The sequence below is a fragment of the Trichosurus vulpecula genome, chromosome 5 (genome assembly GCF_011100635.1).
Source record: "Trichosurus vulpecula isolate mTriVul1 chromosome 5, mTriVul1.pri, whole genome shotgun sequence".
NCBI classification, from domain to species: domain Eukaryota; kingdom Metazoa; phylum Chordata; class Mammalia; order Diprotodontia; family Phalangeridae; genus Trichosurus; species Trichosurus vulpecula.
The window spans coordinates 23812112-23829077 of record NC_050577.1 but is presented as its reverse complement, the minus strand read 5'-3'; the positions used below and the strand labels follow the sequence as shown (position 1 = coordinate 23829077).

General features: G+C 46.3%; 1 protein-coding gene across 1 annotated transcript in view; it reads right to left on the bottom strand.

Moving 5' to 3' along the window:
* Positions 1-16966, bottom strand: part of OSBPL10 (oxysterol binding protein like 10) — a 235570-nt gene that overhangs the window by 30456 nt on the left and 188148 nt on the right. The window contains exon 8 of the mRNA XM_036760115.1: positions 5994-6140. Coding sequence (XP_036616010.1) covers positions 5994-6140 — 147 coding nt within the window. The remainder of the gene's footprint in view (positions 1-5993; positions 6141-16966) is intronic.

The window sequence follows — 16966 nt, the reverse complement described above, 5'->3', positions numbered from 1 at the left end:
AGTTCAAATCTCACCCCGGCTGCTTATTAATTTTTTCATCTACAAAAGAAGGGGATTGGACCCATTGATCTCAAAGGTCCTTTCGGTTTTAAATGTTCTTGGAGCGCGGACCTTTATGAAACGTGGAACTCGGCCCAGCGACTCACTGAAGTAGGTGCGCTGCAACTGACTCGGGGACGAGAGCCTTCCCTGGGCCAGGGGACGAGCCTGGGGCCTCCTAGCGCACTTTTCTTTGGCCCTTTCGCCGCCCGTCACCGCGGCCCAGCATCAATCACTCAGTCGCTGTCCCCCGGCCTCTTCTTCCCGTCCAGCTTCCCCCCCACCTGCCAGCTGCTCGCTGATCTGCTATGTCAATGTCAGCTATTCAAAAAAATTACGTATTTACAAGGCGCTAGAGGAGAGAAGCATCTATTTAACATGTGCTGTGTGGGAGGGAATCATTCCACAAATCGACAATGACGCTGGCAATGGCTAGCTTTCTACTTCTCCTCTCGTTTGATTCTCACAACAGCTCTGGGAGTGCTATTGACCAAACTGAGGCAGGTAAAGTGACTTGTCCAGGGTCACACAGTTACTATGTGTCTGAGGCTGGATTTGAACTCTAGCCTTACTGACTATCTAAGCCTAAGCCTAAACCTTCTGGCTGCTGCCGAATTACAGCAGGATGAATGCTTCCGAGAAGAACTAAGTGTTTTGAGATCAGATGAGGGGGAGCGCAGGGACGTTGCCCATAGAACGTGCAAAGTGGCCCCTTTCATCCATTAATCAAGGAACGCTTATTGTCATTATTAGACATGTGTGTTTTTATTATAACGCGGCGGAGGTGGACCAGGGGCTTTGGATATCGCTGGAGGCAGGGGGATGGGGGGATGAGGAAGGCTGTCCGGGGCACCCTCCACCTTGACCTCCCCAGCGTGAGAGGCAGAGAGCAGGAGCCCCTGTGGAGGAGAGGCTTACCTGTCTGCTAATTCCTCCTTCCCAGCCTTCCCCCGGGATTAGGAGAACTGGGACGGGGACGCGGCACTTCGAAACAATACACAGATACAGTCGTATTATACATATATGCAGTGCAGAAGGGGTGGAGGTCTTTACTGCCCCAGGACCAAAGGGGCGCTCTGTGAGCGGGAGCCACCCCGGGGCCCTGGTCTGTGGCCGCCCACCTGGTGGCCCCTGAGGTCCCAGGTGTTATAGCAGGCTGAGGCTGCCTCCATCCTCCACCCCCCAGCCCCTCCTTTTGGGGGTCTCACTGGGGTGGGGGGCGGGGCAAGGAGGCAGGAGGAGACCAGGGACATTTCCCCCTCTCCACCGGTCCGGTCCAGGTGCGAGGGTAGTTCCGAGGGTGCCCCTCGGGCGTGGCTTGGGTTGGAAGGGGGTGGAGGGATGAGAGAGGGAGAGGCGCCCTGCCCCTGCTCAGTCCGGAGTAGATGAGGAAGCCGGGGAATGTGCTGTATATGTTACTGTTGTCGCCGTGAGCCTTGCCGCCGTCTAGCTTGATGAAGACCTCGTCCCCAGCATCCGGGTGCAGAATCGGGCTGTTGCTGGCATAGTCACGGTTCTGATCAGCGGCCTGGGCAATGGCGCTGGCCCGGACCTGCCGGTTTTTGCAGAGATCTGCCCACATGCTTGTGCCATCTCCTCCTCGCATCAGGACATGGTAGGTGAAGAAGTAGGTGCCAGGGATGTTGCACGTGAACTTGCCACTGGCAGTGAAGGAACACTTATTAAACACCAACTCTGTGCCAGGAGCTGACCCAGACGCCCTGGATTCAGATACAAAAAGTACAACTGGTCCTAGAGGCAGCGTCAGAGGGGAAGTGGGACGCGACAGAGTGAGCTCTGGATCTTAACCGGCATGAATGACCCTTAACTAGCCTCTCAGACCCACCTTCTGTAAAATGGGATCGTGATTGTAGCACTATTTCAGAGAGTTTCTGTTTAACTGGAATGTGATTGTGAATAATGCTTTGCAAATCTTAAAAGTCTGCCCACTAGAAACACTGGCTAGCGTCTTTTGCCTGAGGTTGTCATCTTCTTGTTTCTCCTAGCTCTGTCTTAGAGGGCCTGAGAAAAAAAGGGCTCATCAAAAATGTGGGAAAATTGGAACACTAATGCGTTGTTGGTGGAGTTGCAAATTGATCTAACCATTCTGGAGAGCAATTTGAAACTATGCCCGAAGAGCAGACTGTGCATACCCTTTGATCCAGCAATACCATGACTAGGTTTATACCCCAAAGAAATCATAAAAACGGGAAAAAGACACACATGTCCAAAAATATTTATAACAGCTCTTTTTGTGGCGGCAAAGAACTAGAAATTGAGGGGATACCCATCGTTTGGGGAGCTACTGAATAAGTTGTGGCGTATGATTGCAATGGAATACTATTGTTCTATAAGAAATGATAAGCAGGCGGACTTCAGAAAAACTTGGAAAGACTTGTATGAACTGATCCTGAGTGAAGTGAGCAGAACCAGGAGAACACTGTATACAGTAACAGGAACACTGTATGATGACCAACTTTGACAGACTTAGCTCTTCTCAGCAATGCAAGGATCTAAGACAACTCCAAACGACTTGCAATAGAAAATGCTCTCCACATCCAGAGAAAGAACTGTGGAGTCTGAATACAGATCGCAGTGTACTGTTTTCTCTCTCTTTTTTTTCTTTCTTGTGGTTTTTCTTTTTTGTTCTGATTCTTCTTTCACAACATGACTAACAGGGAAATATGTTTAATATGATCATACATTTATAGCCTACATCAGATTGCTTGTTGTCTTGGGGGGGAGGGGAGAGAAGGGGAAAAATTGAGAACTCAAAATTTTATAAAAGTTGATAACAAAAATTAATTAATTAATAAAAATGGGGAGGGAGGGAGAAGAACATGGCTTATCCTTTACAGCCCTTCAAGTAAGAGGAATCATCTTGGTTCTTCCTTTTTCTTCCTTCCTTCCTTTCTTTGTTTTCATTTCATTTTTTTGTAAAACTGCTTTTCCTGGTCCCGTCTGAGGTTTTCTTGTGGCTTTATCATTATTACTTTTACCATTCCTTTGAAAGTATTAAGTCACTGCATCATTTACTTCCTGGGCATCGAGGGCCTGGAGCACCAGGGCCAGTGTGTGTGGGGGCGGGAGGTAGCACCAATTGGTCTGTCTGCCTGAGACCTGGCACATAAGTAATAAGCCAGCTATTCAGAAGGATGGTGTTGGCATAGGTCCAAACCACCAGCTAATTTTATTGGGCTATCAATAATGCTGGCCTTTTCTCCCACTAAAATAATTAACAGAATCAACCTCAACTTTTCGAAAGACCCATCAATCAACAGGAGAGTCGCTCACTCATCTCCAGTTGGTTCTTTAAGGGAAGATCAGTGCTGTGAAAGGGACCAAGAAGAGGGACAGCTGCCCAGGGGGAAGTGCTATGGGGGATGGGAGGGAGAGGGCTGGAGGCAGCTGCAGACGGTCACTTTAAAGTGGCTGGTGCTGTTTATAACAACAAGGACGACCATTTATATATAGTTGTGAAGACGAAACGAGATCCTATTTGTAAAGTCCTTAGCACAGCGCCTGGCACGCAGTAGGTATTTAATAAATACTTTAAAAAATAATGCTCTATGGTCTGCAAAACAATTTCTATGTTATCTCAATCTATGCTTGCCACAACCCTGTGTGGTAGGCACTATTTTTGTGCTTCAAGGTAGCTGGTGGGTGCAATGGATAGAGCTTTGGTCTTGGAGTCTGCAAAACTCGAGTTCAAATCTGGCCTCAACATTAAGCTGTGCGACCGTGGGCAAGTCACTTAACCCATGTGCCTCAGTTTCCTCAACTGTAAAGTGGGACTAATAACAGCACAGACTTCCCAGGGTTATTGTAAGGATCAAATAAAATAATATCGGTAAAGTGTGTAGCAGTGTGCCTGGCACATAGTAGGTGCTAAATAAATGCTGGCTGATGAAGATGAAGAAGCTGAGGCTGAGGGCGGCTAAATGACTTGCCCAGAGTCACACAACCAGTAAGGGTCTGAGACAAACTCAGGTCTTCCTGACTCCACATCTAGCAGTCTTGCCAATACACCCCCAATCCTTCCTCTGCCCAAACATCCAGATGTCACACCTTTGATCACCACGCAGCTGTCTCTGGAGCACCCTCATTTGGGAAAACCAAACTAACCCATCTGACAAAGCGCTTAGCACAGCGCCTGGCATACAGGAGGCACTTAATGTATGTTCATTGAATGGTATTACAGAGTCACAATCCCAGAGTGGAGAGCACCTCGGGGCCCCTTGGCTGGCCCGAGCAGCTGCCTGCTTAGCTTCTCCTGGGGCTCTAACTGGGTAAGAGGTGCCCCTCGGCTACATCTTCTCATCATCTTGTCCCTCCTCCTCTGGGACAAGGCTAATCCCTCCTTCGTGGGGCGGCCCTTCAAAGGCTTCCAGACCAACTCCACCTCCTCTCCCCCGAGTCTTCTCCAGGCTCAGCACCCCCAGTTCCTTCCACATATGTGTTTATGTATGCTTGTATAGATATACATATTTATAGAGATAGACATGTCTATATGTGCATAATTTACCTGTATACGTTCATATCTGCATATACATAATGTATGTAGGCATATGTGTGGGTATATATGCATCTATATGTGCACGTATATCTATAAATGGACCTTAAAAGCATGTAACTTTCTCATAGAGAACATAAAAGCATTTTTTAGCTTCCTTTACCCACTTCCAGGTCTTACACTTAAAAGGATATTAACGTTGGAGTTCAAGGATCTGGGTTCAAATCTTAGTCATGCCACTTACTAGTTGGTGTGACCCTGGGCAAGTCATTTAACCTGTGTTTCCTCATTCCTCAACTGTAAAGTGGGAATGGTAATGGTACCTACCCCCCCAAGGGCTGTTGTGAGGACCACATACTAATTGCAAAGCACCAAGCCCAGTGCCTGGCACATAGCAGGCACTATATAAATTTTAGCTCTTGGCACCATCTGTAAAATAGGAACAGGAATGGCACCTACCTCACAAGGTTGTCGTGAGGATGAAATGAGATAGTATTTGTCAAAGCACTTAGCCCAGAGCCTGGCGCACAGTAGGCACTTTATCAATACTTCTTCCCTCCCCCTTTCCCTTTCCTTCCCCATCCCCCCGCCACACTGTGCTAGACTGCTGGAGCCTGGTCATCCCCCTTTCTCTCCCAAGTCTCAGGAAGCCCAAGATGGCTTTGAGCTACAGGTCGGCTCATGAGCGCTTAGGGTTCAGGGGCACTGAACAAAGACACATAGGGTGTGGATGGCGCCCGCACTTGAGGCACTTACAATCTAGTCTGGAGAAAACAGACAAATTATAAAGGCAATGAATGCAACAGAACATGGGTTAAATGCTACACTGAGGAGAGTGTGTGAGCCACAGAGGGCGGGAGGAGAGGAGCAGCCCACAAGGGACCCCCCAGGGAAGTGTTGCCTGGGAACCCTATATGGGGGAGATGGAACTTGAAGGATGAGTGGTGTGTAGACAGGGAAAGACATTCCATGCAGGAGAAACATGAGCCAAGACACAGAGAATCAGTGACCTGTTGGGCTGGAACACAGGATTCAGGAGGAGTTAGAGCATGCTGCCTTCTAGTGCAGAGCCAGGAATCTCTCAGGGTCAGAGCAAGGAGGGACCTTAGTGATCCCCTGTCCAATCCACCCAATGGACTGATGACAAAACCAAGCCCCAAAGAGAGGAAGTGATCTGCCTGATGCTTCGGCTGAGCTTCTGAGAATGGGCAAGCCTCAACTCTCAACTTTCCAACTGAGAAATTACCCCTGGAAATGAAGACTCTGGCCTCCTGAGCCAGAGCATCCTGCGAAGCACTTCCTCTGCTTAGGGCCTCAGCCTTTGAGGGATGGAACCCCTGCTAAGCAAGCTAAGAAGCCCTGGTCCTCTTCAGCCTCTCCACCCCGACTGACCAACACCAGAAAGGAAGCCCGAGCGGGACACTGGGGATGGCACACATACTTTGGTGAGGTCCATTCCAAATCTGAGCTGGGAGATTAGGTGAAGGACGATGCTGCGGTGGTCCTCCGACTCCCCTGGTGCATCCTCCTCATTCTCTTCATCATCAGTTTTCTCCTCATTTATCCTCGCTTCCTGCGAAGTTCTTCCCTGGAATGAAAATGTCAACAAATTCTACCACCGGGACAAGGTGGCTGAACCAAGATGGCGGGTGAGAGGGCAGGGTGTTCCACATGGGGATACAAGCTACGTCCAGCATTGACTGGGTCTAGGGCTGGGTCCCCCTGGGGTATTAGGCTCTTTGGTCAGTACAGTGCAGCATATAGAGGACAGGAATCAGAGGGGCCCAGCTTTGCCATTGGTGTGGCTTGGACAAGTCACTCACCCTGTGTGAGAGGGGTTGAGGCAGATGGACACTAAAGGCCCTTTCACCCCCAGACATATGGTCCTATACATATGTCACATTAAAAAAAAACATAATGAGAACATAATAGCCTAAATTCCCCTTTGTTGTCTCCATCAATACCCATCTATTCCTCAGAGAAAACAAAGAAACCTATTTATGGTCAGTTTTCATGATCTTGACCATTTTATGTGTGACCTAAAATTTTAAAAAACATTAGGCATTGATGAGAATTCACTCAACACTCAAGGTCTAACTCTTGCCCAACCTTCAAAACAATTGGGTGACCTCTTATGGGAGGACATCCTGAGCTGCCCAGGATGGGTTAAATGAGTTTCATTCTGTGCCACTGAATATCCACAGTGGAGAAAGCCCAGCCCCTCAAGTGACCTCGAGTACCAGGCATCCAGCAGCAGGGCAACACAGGGAGAGAACACTCGTGTGTGAGAAGATCCTTGTGAATGAGGGGCCACTTTCAAAGTATTCCTAGGTCACAGGATGTCCTGGACAGGCAACAGACACTTACCTGCCACCACACACAACCCCTCACTCTGGGGGTAACAGACCTACCAATGACTGGAGCATTTCTGTGCACACCCATCAACAGCAACATGGCGGTGATGGGAAAAGCTCATGGCTTCACAGTTCATCAACCCAGAGATGCTCTCTTGGTTAAGTGAGAAGGCCCAAAATTGGAGGGGAGAGAAATCATAGCCGAGTGTTTCAGTGATGGCCCAGCTCATTCCAGCAAGCAACCCTGCTTTCTTGGACTCTCTGAGTTGTAAGCTGCAACATGCCATTTTTTTGACTCAAAGATCAGAAAACTGAGTTTGCAAACCAATGGGCAGAACAAACATGAAGTCAAGAATTCCAAGAAAAGGAAATCTCTAGCTGAAGAGAAGACCACCAGGAACTGGGCCTACAGCCAGGACAACCCTGCCCGTAAGTTGTGTTCGGAAGCTCAAGTCTTACCACATTTATGGATCCTAGCGTTGCAAGCAGTGGAAAACAGCCCCGGAGTTCATCCCGACACTGTCACCTGTTATCTGGGTGACTTTGGGTAAATCACTTAGCCTCTCTAGGCCCCCATTTCCTTCAACTGGCATCCATGCCTTCCAAGGCCACTTCTAAATCTATGTGCTTTGTAGCAACTGTGTATGCATCTTGTATGGATAACTGTGTATGTGCTCGTTGTCTCCCCTGCCAGAATTTAAGTCCTCTGAGGGCAGGGCTCACTTTACTCTTTCTGTGTATCCTCACACAAAGGCTGGCTCTTAGTAGGTGCTTCACAGATGTGTGTTGATTGATCTATCCCTGCCTCTCAGCAAAGGAACTATTTTTGGTGTTGCTCAATTGCCTCTGACTCTTCATGACCCCATTTGGGGTTTTCTTGGTGGAGATACTAGAACAGTTTGCCATTTAATTCCCCAGTTCATTTTACGTGTTAGGAAACTGAGCCAAACAGGACTTGCCCAGGGTCACACAGCTAGTGACTGTCTGAGGGCAGATTTGAACTCTGGTCTCCCTGACTTCAGACCCAGCACTCTATCCACAGTATCACATAGCTGCCCCAAGATAACTTTAGCAAAGAGACAATTTTAATTATTTCCAGTGATCTATAACCAGTCCAAAGGAGTGGTTATTCAGTCAGTTCAACAAATACCTATCCCCTATACTGAGCTCTGGGGATACAACAGTGAAACATGTCCCCAAACACTTACAGTCATGTAGGGCAGTAGTGTCAAAACCAAATAGAAACGGGACCACTAAACCATGCACAAGGATCCCTATAGGCCTCATACTGACTTAGAAAACCACATATTAACATCATGTTCTATTGTATTTTGGTGGACAGCTGGGCGGCACAGTGGACAGAGGCTGGGCCTGGAGTCAGGAAGACCTGACTTCAAATGTGGCCTCAGACACTTCCTAGCTGTGTGACCCTGGGCAAGTCATTTACCCGTTTGCCTCAGTTTCCTTATCTGCTAAATGAGCTGGAGAAGAGAATGGCAAACCAGTCCAGTGTTTTTGCCAACAAAATTCCAAATGGCATCACAAAGAGTCAGACAAGAATGAATGACAACAAATTGTATTTTTACTTATTTTATTGAATATTTCCTAATTGCATCTTAATCTGGTTCTGCCCCACTTGGGAGTGTTGGGAGGGTGGGGTACAAAGTGGTCAGCCCCCCATTAAGTGTTTGACACCTCTGATGTAGAAGAATTAGACATAAATGCAAATGATTCTAATACAATCTAGAAAGTCCTAAATTTGTAGAAGTCCAAGGAGGAGGTGCTAAGCAAAAAGAAAAAGTCAAGATAAGAGCTGTCATGAGACAAGAGATCCTGGGAGCCTGAAAACAGAGGGATCTACAGGGAGCCTTCTCTAAGTGTAAGCTCATTGTCTATGGAGCTCTATGCAAGCTCAGAGCCCCTGGAGAGACAGTTTTATAGTTCTGCAAAAATATGTGCAAAATAAATTACAAACAACCAAAGGCTGCCAACACATCGGATTTTATTGAAGTCATTTCATCAACCAGCAGTTTCCCAACAAAGATCCTTTTGGTACACTATGCGAGATACCTGTGGCTGTCCATACTTACATTCTAGAGGAGAGAGAAACCCTAACACAATGCTATCTTACCTCGGAAACTTAAGGAAGATAATCAGTTCCTTCTCCAATTCAAGCTTCCTTCCCCCATACAAACCTCCCAAGCTTAATTTACTTCTATCACTTATAAACAATTTGGTTATATAGTGGTCAGAACATAGTCAATCATCTGTCTTAACAGCATATATTTCCATTGACTTCAACAAGGCTTTATTATGCATCTACAATGCACTGGCCTTGGTGCTAGAAGCTGGGGATACAGAGATGAGAACCAAACAGACCCTACCTTTGAGGGAGCTTATAACCTACCAGGCAATTGGGAGCAGGGAGCGGGGAGGAGGGAGAGAGGAAACTGGAACAAATACACAGCTGAGCAGGATATGAGGGGATAGGGGAGGGATGGCCAAGCTGAGTTTAGATAAAGTCATACAGGAAGACTAGAAAAGGTGACCTTTCAAGGCCAGGCCCCCACTGTGAGGTCCAGTTCTAAGACTGGCCAGCTTCCTGACCATCCTCCCAGATCACCCTGTATAGCCCCACAGGAGGGAGAAAGATCATCCGGCCTGGAGAGAGAGGACCTGGGCTTGAGTCCCTGCTCTGATGCTCATTCGCCTGTGTCTTTGAGAGCAAGGTGAATCATCATCTCATGGGGCACCCCTGTAGAATGAGGGGGTTGGACCACATGGGCTCTGAATCCTAGGATTCTGTCTGAAAACAGGTGAGGGAAGTTTCCTTTAGCAGGTTCATAGAATCAAAGAAACAAAAGCTGTGGGAGGCCTTAGGGAGAGTATTTATTTTACAGATTAGGAAACTGAGTCCCATAGAAGTAAAATGACCCGTCCAAGATTCTACAGATAATCAATAACAGAAGCAATATTTGGACCCATGTCGTCTGACTCCAGAAACAATTTTCTTTCTAGAACACCATACTCCAGTGACCTAGTAATACTTATACAATCCCAGTGTACACAAGACTAGAGACAGGAAATAGAACCCTTGCACAATGCTGAATTTTAACACTGGGGAGGCTCAGAGAAGAAGACATGGGAGTCTCCAATTAGTTCAGTCTCTAAAGAAGCTCTGAAGTCCCTGATATCACACTGGTTTTTCCTACCACAGTGTCAGTCTTGCTAGAAAGCACTCCTAGAACTGAATGGCTATAGTTAAGGTTCTATACTAAACATAGAAAAAACCTTTACTCCTACCCCCCATCCTCTAACCTGATTTATTTTTACCTCTTCCTACCCCTATTCTCTATTCCCAGCAGCTCTTCTAATTTCAGAAGCATTTGAAAGAAAAGATTGATGTTCATTTCCTATGGGTCTATAGTCTTCCTTCTTAGTCAAGGGGTCCTGAAACCAAGAAGTATCAAAGGAAATGTGTCCTAACTAAAGCCTCCCTTGACCCTACTACCATCCCCCCAGCTCTCTTCTCTTTCTTAACCAAATGCCTGAAGAAAGGCCATCTACATTCACTACCTCCACTTCCTTTATTCTCCTTTAACTTCCCTCCTTATCTCTGCTTCTGGAAAAAAAGTATGTTGTAAAAAGAAGAGATGTCAATTAAGCTTTTAAAAATAGGCACTACTACTACCAATGTTCCCTGAAGAGTGACCAAGGGATTGGTAAGTGATTGCATTATAAGCATTTCCCCAAACCCAGGGGCAGTGATCAAAATATTCAGTAAGCATTTATTAAACACCTAGTATGTGCCAGCCACATAGGTGTTATTATGATGAAGTAGGTACTATTATGGTCTCCATTTCACAGAGGGGAGTAAGGCAGTAACATTAGGATGGGGGAAAGATCAGAAACGAACTTGAAGAGAGCTAGAGATTCTAAGGCATGAAAGTGAAGAGGGAGAGAATTTCAGGTATAGGGACAGCCTATACAAAGACACCGAGATGGAATATGTTATATCCTAAGAGGGAACAAAAGAAAGTAGACCTGGAAAGGCAGGTTGAAGCCCCTTTGGGAAGGGCTTTCAAAGCCAGAGAATTTGGGTTCCAACCAAGAGGTGGCCACTGGAACTTTCTAAGCACACATCTTTATTTTTGTTCCCCAGAAGAAAGGCATTTCCTACCCAATGCTAGGCTCCTCCCCCAAAAAGACACAAAAAGGAAAAATTTTTAAGAACACCCAGATAAAGAAGTTACTCCATTTGAAGTATAAAGCATTTCCACCTAGGAAGAGGGAAACAAAGCATCACATCCAAGCCAAGCTTCTCAAAGACGTCAGGGTTTTCCAGATGATAGTTATTTCTGATGGCCCTTTTCCCGAGAATACCCACTTTAATCGGTCTAGATTGGCTAGCAGGCTGGAAGAATCTTCCTTTCCACCTTCGTCCAACAATCTCTGCATGACCTATGTTTACAATCCACATGCAATCTGCTTCCTCCTACAGTCCTGCTTATTCAAAAACTGAACACAATTTGTCTTCAACTCCATCAAGAGAGAAGCCTTCCAGAGAACAGCCAAGTAAACACATTAATTTTAATACTGACCTCTCAGTTCTTCCCACTCTGAATCAACGCCACGTGCTTGTATGTTCATATAATTACTCCCTAAGATTCTGACAGAGAAGGAAAGCAGCTGAAAATCCCCTGCAGCAAAATCAGTCCATCTTCACCACCTTCCAGGGGGCTGTTCCTGAGAAGTATCCTGTTTTCAGCTCCATCCCCCAAAACAAGGTTCAACCAGCAGGTTTTCCAATGGCCGTCTCACCTGTCCCCAGTACTCACAAACATCTCTTCTCTGGCTAAACAGCTCTAGCAGGCCCTTCTTCGCTCCAGATCATCAATGTCTTCAGATTTCCAGTCCATTACAATGGAAGCTCCTTGAGGGCAGGCATCTTTTCGTTTTTCTTTATATCTCCAGCTTGCTCTTAGCACAGCTCCTGGCACACAGTAGGTGCTTAATAAATGCTTGATGACTGGCTCACTAAAATGTGGCACCCCAACCCAACCACAGTACTCCTGGTATGGTCTGGACCAGCTCCCAAAACAGAACCATCAAATCCTTCGCCCTGGATGCTCTGCTTCTCTTAATGAAGTCTCAATTCCATCTGCTTCCTTGGCTGACATGCCACACCCTTGACTTGTATTCAGTGAGCAGGCCACTGAGAGCCCCAGATCTCTTTATGGTGAATTATTCTCTGAACAAACTGCTGCCATCTTGGATTTGTGAAGTTGGTCTGAACCTACACGTTCAGACTTTAAGTCTATCCCCTAGCGTTGAAGCAAAAAGAACTTTGCATTTCGATTATGATCATCTTCATTAGAGGCTCATGTTGTCATATAAAACTAAACCATACAGTTCTAGGGAGAGTGGGCTCCCATTCAGCCATCAGAAGAACTCTAAGGAACAGATACCATCAGGCAGCATAGGGGTCCTACCTATCCAGAGGCCTCCGGGGAACTGTTTTTGGCTTAATGGCCACATGGCAAATGTAACCCCTTAGGATTGCTCATCCGAAGGAATCAAACTCAAAGTTAACAAGACAGAACATAAATTCAAGGACACTCCAACAGGAGACCTTAACAGCTATAAATCTTCCAACAAACAAAGAGCTTTAGGGTTTTGTTACCTTTTCAGAACAAAAGGCTTTTGGGTTTCTGTTCACCTCTCCCTTACCAGGACATATACAGAGACCTGACTGTAGCTTGAAGCCCTAACCTCTCGGCTTCTTTCTATTATTATCATTTGTCTTAACAGATTTAGCCCAAGTGGTGACCTGTCAGGACTGTGATGGATGCCTCTATCAACTGATGTCTTTGTGGTTCCTCCCTCCAAGCTTTTTGCCATCTAAAGACCTGATAAACATACCCCCCAAGCTTCAGTCAGCAAACATTTACAAACATGATAACAATTGGCATTCAGAGCTTTTAAGGTTGGCCAAGCACTCTAGATACATTTTCTCACTTGACACAATCAGAAATCTTGTAAGATAAAGACAGCAGGTTTTGGTCTACATTTTTCAGATTTGGAAACAGAGTCAGAAGGGTTAAGTGACCTGCCCATCATCACACAAGTAGCTTGAGCCTCTCCTGACCCCAAATCCATTTCACTCTCCATACTGCCAAGGGACCATACTAGACAAAGAAATAGATGTTCCCTGCCCTCAGGGAGCTTACCTACACACCACGTACACATTCCCTACACATGTCCCAGTGTTTATGCGTTTACTGACTCAAAAAGGCAGCATGAAGTTGGCTCTAAGCGTATAGTCATCCCCCCTTACTAACAGCAACCCTGATAAGTCACCCTTGTGCTTGAGGCAACTGGCTAGGACTTCTCTAAGCCATCATGTAAATAGGTGAGAGGCTTCTCCCTATGAGGACAAAATCACAGAACTTTAGCATTCAAAAGTGTTAGTGTACTGACTTGGAAGTCGGGCCTTCCTTAAATGCTTGCTTATGGACTGATTTATCTACATGGCAATTTTCTACCAGTCAATTCATGACGGGGCAAGGAGAGAGGCTGCCTTCTCCATAAGCATCCTCCACAACAGACTGAAACCCATCAGAGAGGGCTTATGAGACAGCCCATCTGGCCTGGGGCCTTGGCGGCATTTCTGAGATAGGCTGAGGAGGGCAACCTTGCTTCTCTCTGGGACAGCGCTACAGAAGCGTGTTTCACATAAATAAGGTTTATCATCTTAATGGTTTTGAAGAACCCTCCAGGGCTGCCCTTCCCAGATTTGGGGAGGATTGCTCAGTCCACAGTGCAGGTATCAGTAAAAGGGATGGTACATACATGCACATGTCTTGGTGCAGTTTGAAATCTGAGTAGCTTGAATAGCTGTGCTCGGACTTTGGGGACACCCTGTACATACAAAATCAGGCAGTGCAAGGAAGTAGCACTGAATTTTGGCCTCAGAAGATCCGGGTTCAAATCCTGCCTCTGCTGTTGGCTACTGACTTCAGCTCTCTGGGGCTTGCTGTCTTTGTCTGTAAAATGAGGAGGCCAGACAAGATGGCTCTGGCTCTGAATCTCTGCTCCTAAGGGAGCGTGGGGAGGGCCCTGCCATCCCACTAATACTGACTCATCTGCTGGCTCTCTTGATGGTTAGCAGCAGGGATCCTCCCTTCTGGAACTGAGCCATTTCTACTTGGGTCCTCTTTCCTCTCTGGCCCCCATCCATTCCAGCAGCATCCTGCCCTTGAGAAGGGGGGAGGCAGAGCAGTAATTATAGTGGTGAGGCTTTACTTCCTCCTGCTGGTTTGTCATGCCCTTTAAGCCCAAATGACCTCCTCTAATCCTCACCCCAACCCTGAGAGGGAAATGGCAGAAAGTGTGGTGAATAGAGGGCTGGACCTGGAGTCAGGAAGACTAGAGTTCAAATCCTGCCTCTGACACTTACTAGTTGTGCGACCATGGGAAAGTCACTTAACCTCAGCCTTCCTCTGTTTCCTCAACTGTAAGATAGGGATAATAAAGTGCCTGCTTCTTAGGGTTGTTAGGATCAAATGAAATAATGTATGTAAGGTGCTTGGCAAACTTTAAAGCGTTATGTAAATGTTAACTATAGTCATTATCACAGATGAGGAAATACTGCTGACACTCAGCTGTCCAGTCAGGTTATCCCCAGACGAGAGTTTTTACCAGTGGTCAGTGTAGCTGCAGCCTTAACAGGAGCATAGGACATAGTTAATTTATTTCAGTTCAATAAGTATTAAGTCCCTTCGTGCCAGGTTCTGCGCTTGGCATCTGGGTCTTAGCATGGTGCCTGGCATACAGAAGGTGATTAATAAGTGCTTGACTTAACTTGACAAGGCACTGAGATACAAAAATAAAAATGGAACAGTCCCTGCCCTCAAGAAGCTTACAGTCGACTGGGGGTTACGAATGTGCAGATAAGTAAATGAGAGAAGTAGATACAAAGTCCTTCCAAGATGGAGAAAGGTCAGACCAGTGCAGGGATGAGAAAGTCTTCATGAAGGAGGCTCCAGTTCCCAAATGTTTTGCTGCCACAGTTTGCAAGGGTATCTACTTTAAAATGAACTTACTTCAGCATATGGGTTAGGTAGTTAGCAGAGGTATGTGTTTTGAATGATTAAAAGCAATAGAATGCCTTTGGTCATTTTGAAACAAAGACCAAAACTAAAACCAAAAACTCCATGAAGAAGCAAAAAAAGAAAAAATGTCCCATATACTAAACACAAGACCAGCGGAAAAGAGCTATGGAAGCAAGGTTTACAAGGAGTCAGGCTCCATGGGCTCTGTGCCCAGGCTTCTCACTCACTGTAGGCCCCCCCACCCTTGGGCATGTCCTCAAGCCTCTTCTTGTCAGAGATTTCCTCAGTTTTAAAATACAGACACACCTAGCCTCGCATCAAACATGACAACAGATGAAACAACATTATTGGGGGCTGTAGTTCCATAAGGGAAAATTGTGTCCCAAGTAAATGGCTGAATAACAACATTGCAGGGGGCTACATGCCTATAAAGATACTACTACAATCTGCCCACACACAAGAACCTTGTGTGAACTCCTTGTAGAAGTCACTCGGCATCTGCATATGTACCCTTACCTGTATCATCAGCCTCATCTGTGATAAAGGCTGATAACAACCAGGAGAAGGTGGCATCATGAGAGGCCTCTCCCCTCCTGGGAGGTCACTAGGATCAAAACTCGAATCTCACCTCTGATGCCCTACCAGTGTGACTTTAGGGCAGGTCACTTAACTTTTGTGGGCCAGCCTGCTCATATGGAAATGAGTGGGTTGGACCGGACAGCCACTGAGGTCCTTTCCAGGTCTATGATCCTAGGAGTCTGAGACAGGAAAGCCTCAAGGTGGTGCCTGGGAGGTGGGAGACCCGTGTTCTTGAGCCCAGCTCCATCATGAAGGAACTTCTTGGGGAAGCCCCTTCACCTGGCTGGGTCTCAGTAACCTCAGCTAAAATGAAGGGAGGAGAAAAGATTCTTTCCAATTCTTAAACCCTATGATTCTATTAAAAGGGACCCCAAGGGCCACTTCCTCCAACCTCCTGATCACAGACATAACGAAACTGAGGCCCAGAGAAGTTGAGACTTGCTTGTTCAAGGTCATAAAGCCAAAAAGTGTCAAAGGTGGATCTGAACCCAGGGCTCCTGATTCCAAACCCAGCGTTACTTCCCAGAACACCATATTGTCTTTACTCTGCTAGCTGGCAATTAGAGATAGTCATATTCTGAACTATAATCTTTTCAAGTTACATCATCAGGTGGTTGTTTAGTCATTTCAGTCGGCTCCAACTTTTCATGATCCCACCTGGAGTTTTCTTGGCAAAGATCCATTTCTTTCTCCAGCTCATTTTACAGATGGAGAAACTGAGGCAAACAGGCTTCGGTGACTTGCCCAGGGTCACACAGTTAGTAAGTATCTGAGGCTGGATTTGAACTCAGGTCTTCCTGACATTGTCCTAGCTCACTGCCCCTATTTTACTCACTAGGTTTACAGACAATTCAAAAGGTTTCTCAGCAGAGTCCAGAGAAACCAAAACATTTTTTTCCTGAATTCCAGTTTTCTTTTTTCTGGCTAAAAGATTCTATTGATTCTTCGATATGTATTTAAAAAACTTACAGGCAAAGACGCAATTCTCATCAGCTTATTCAAGATGCGTACATGCGTTTTACAATCAGACTCAAGTCTGGAACAAGATTGTGAAAATGAAGTTTCTCTTCAGAGCTCTCCCTTCCCCAGGACTCCAGGATTTTCAAGTCACTCTTGGCTGTCAGGAAGGCTCCCAACCCACTGTGGAACCCACCAAGCCTGTCCTCCCCATGCTCCAAAGCAACCTCTCCTCGCTCCTGGGTCAAGATTTCCTCTCCTGCAATAAATGCCTTGCTCTCCACCAGCCACCAGGGATGAAAATAACATGATAGATCAATAACAAGGCTGAGGATCTAATTCATCACTGAACCTAGCAACATTTTCATTTTAAAAGGGGAGCTAGCCAAAGGAATTAATTTCAAAAGGCG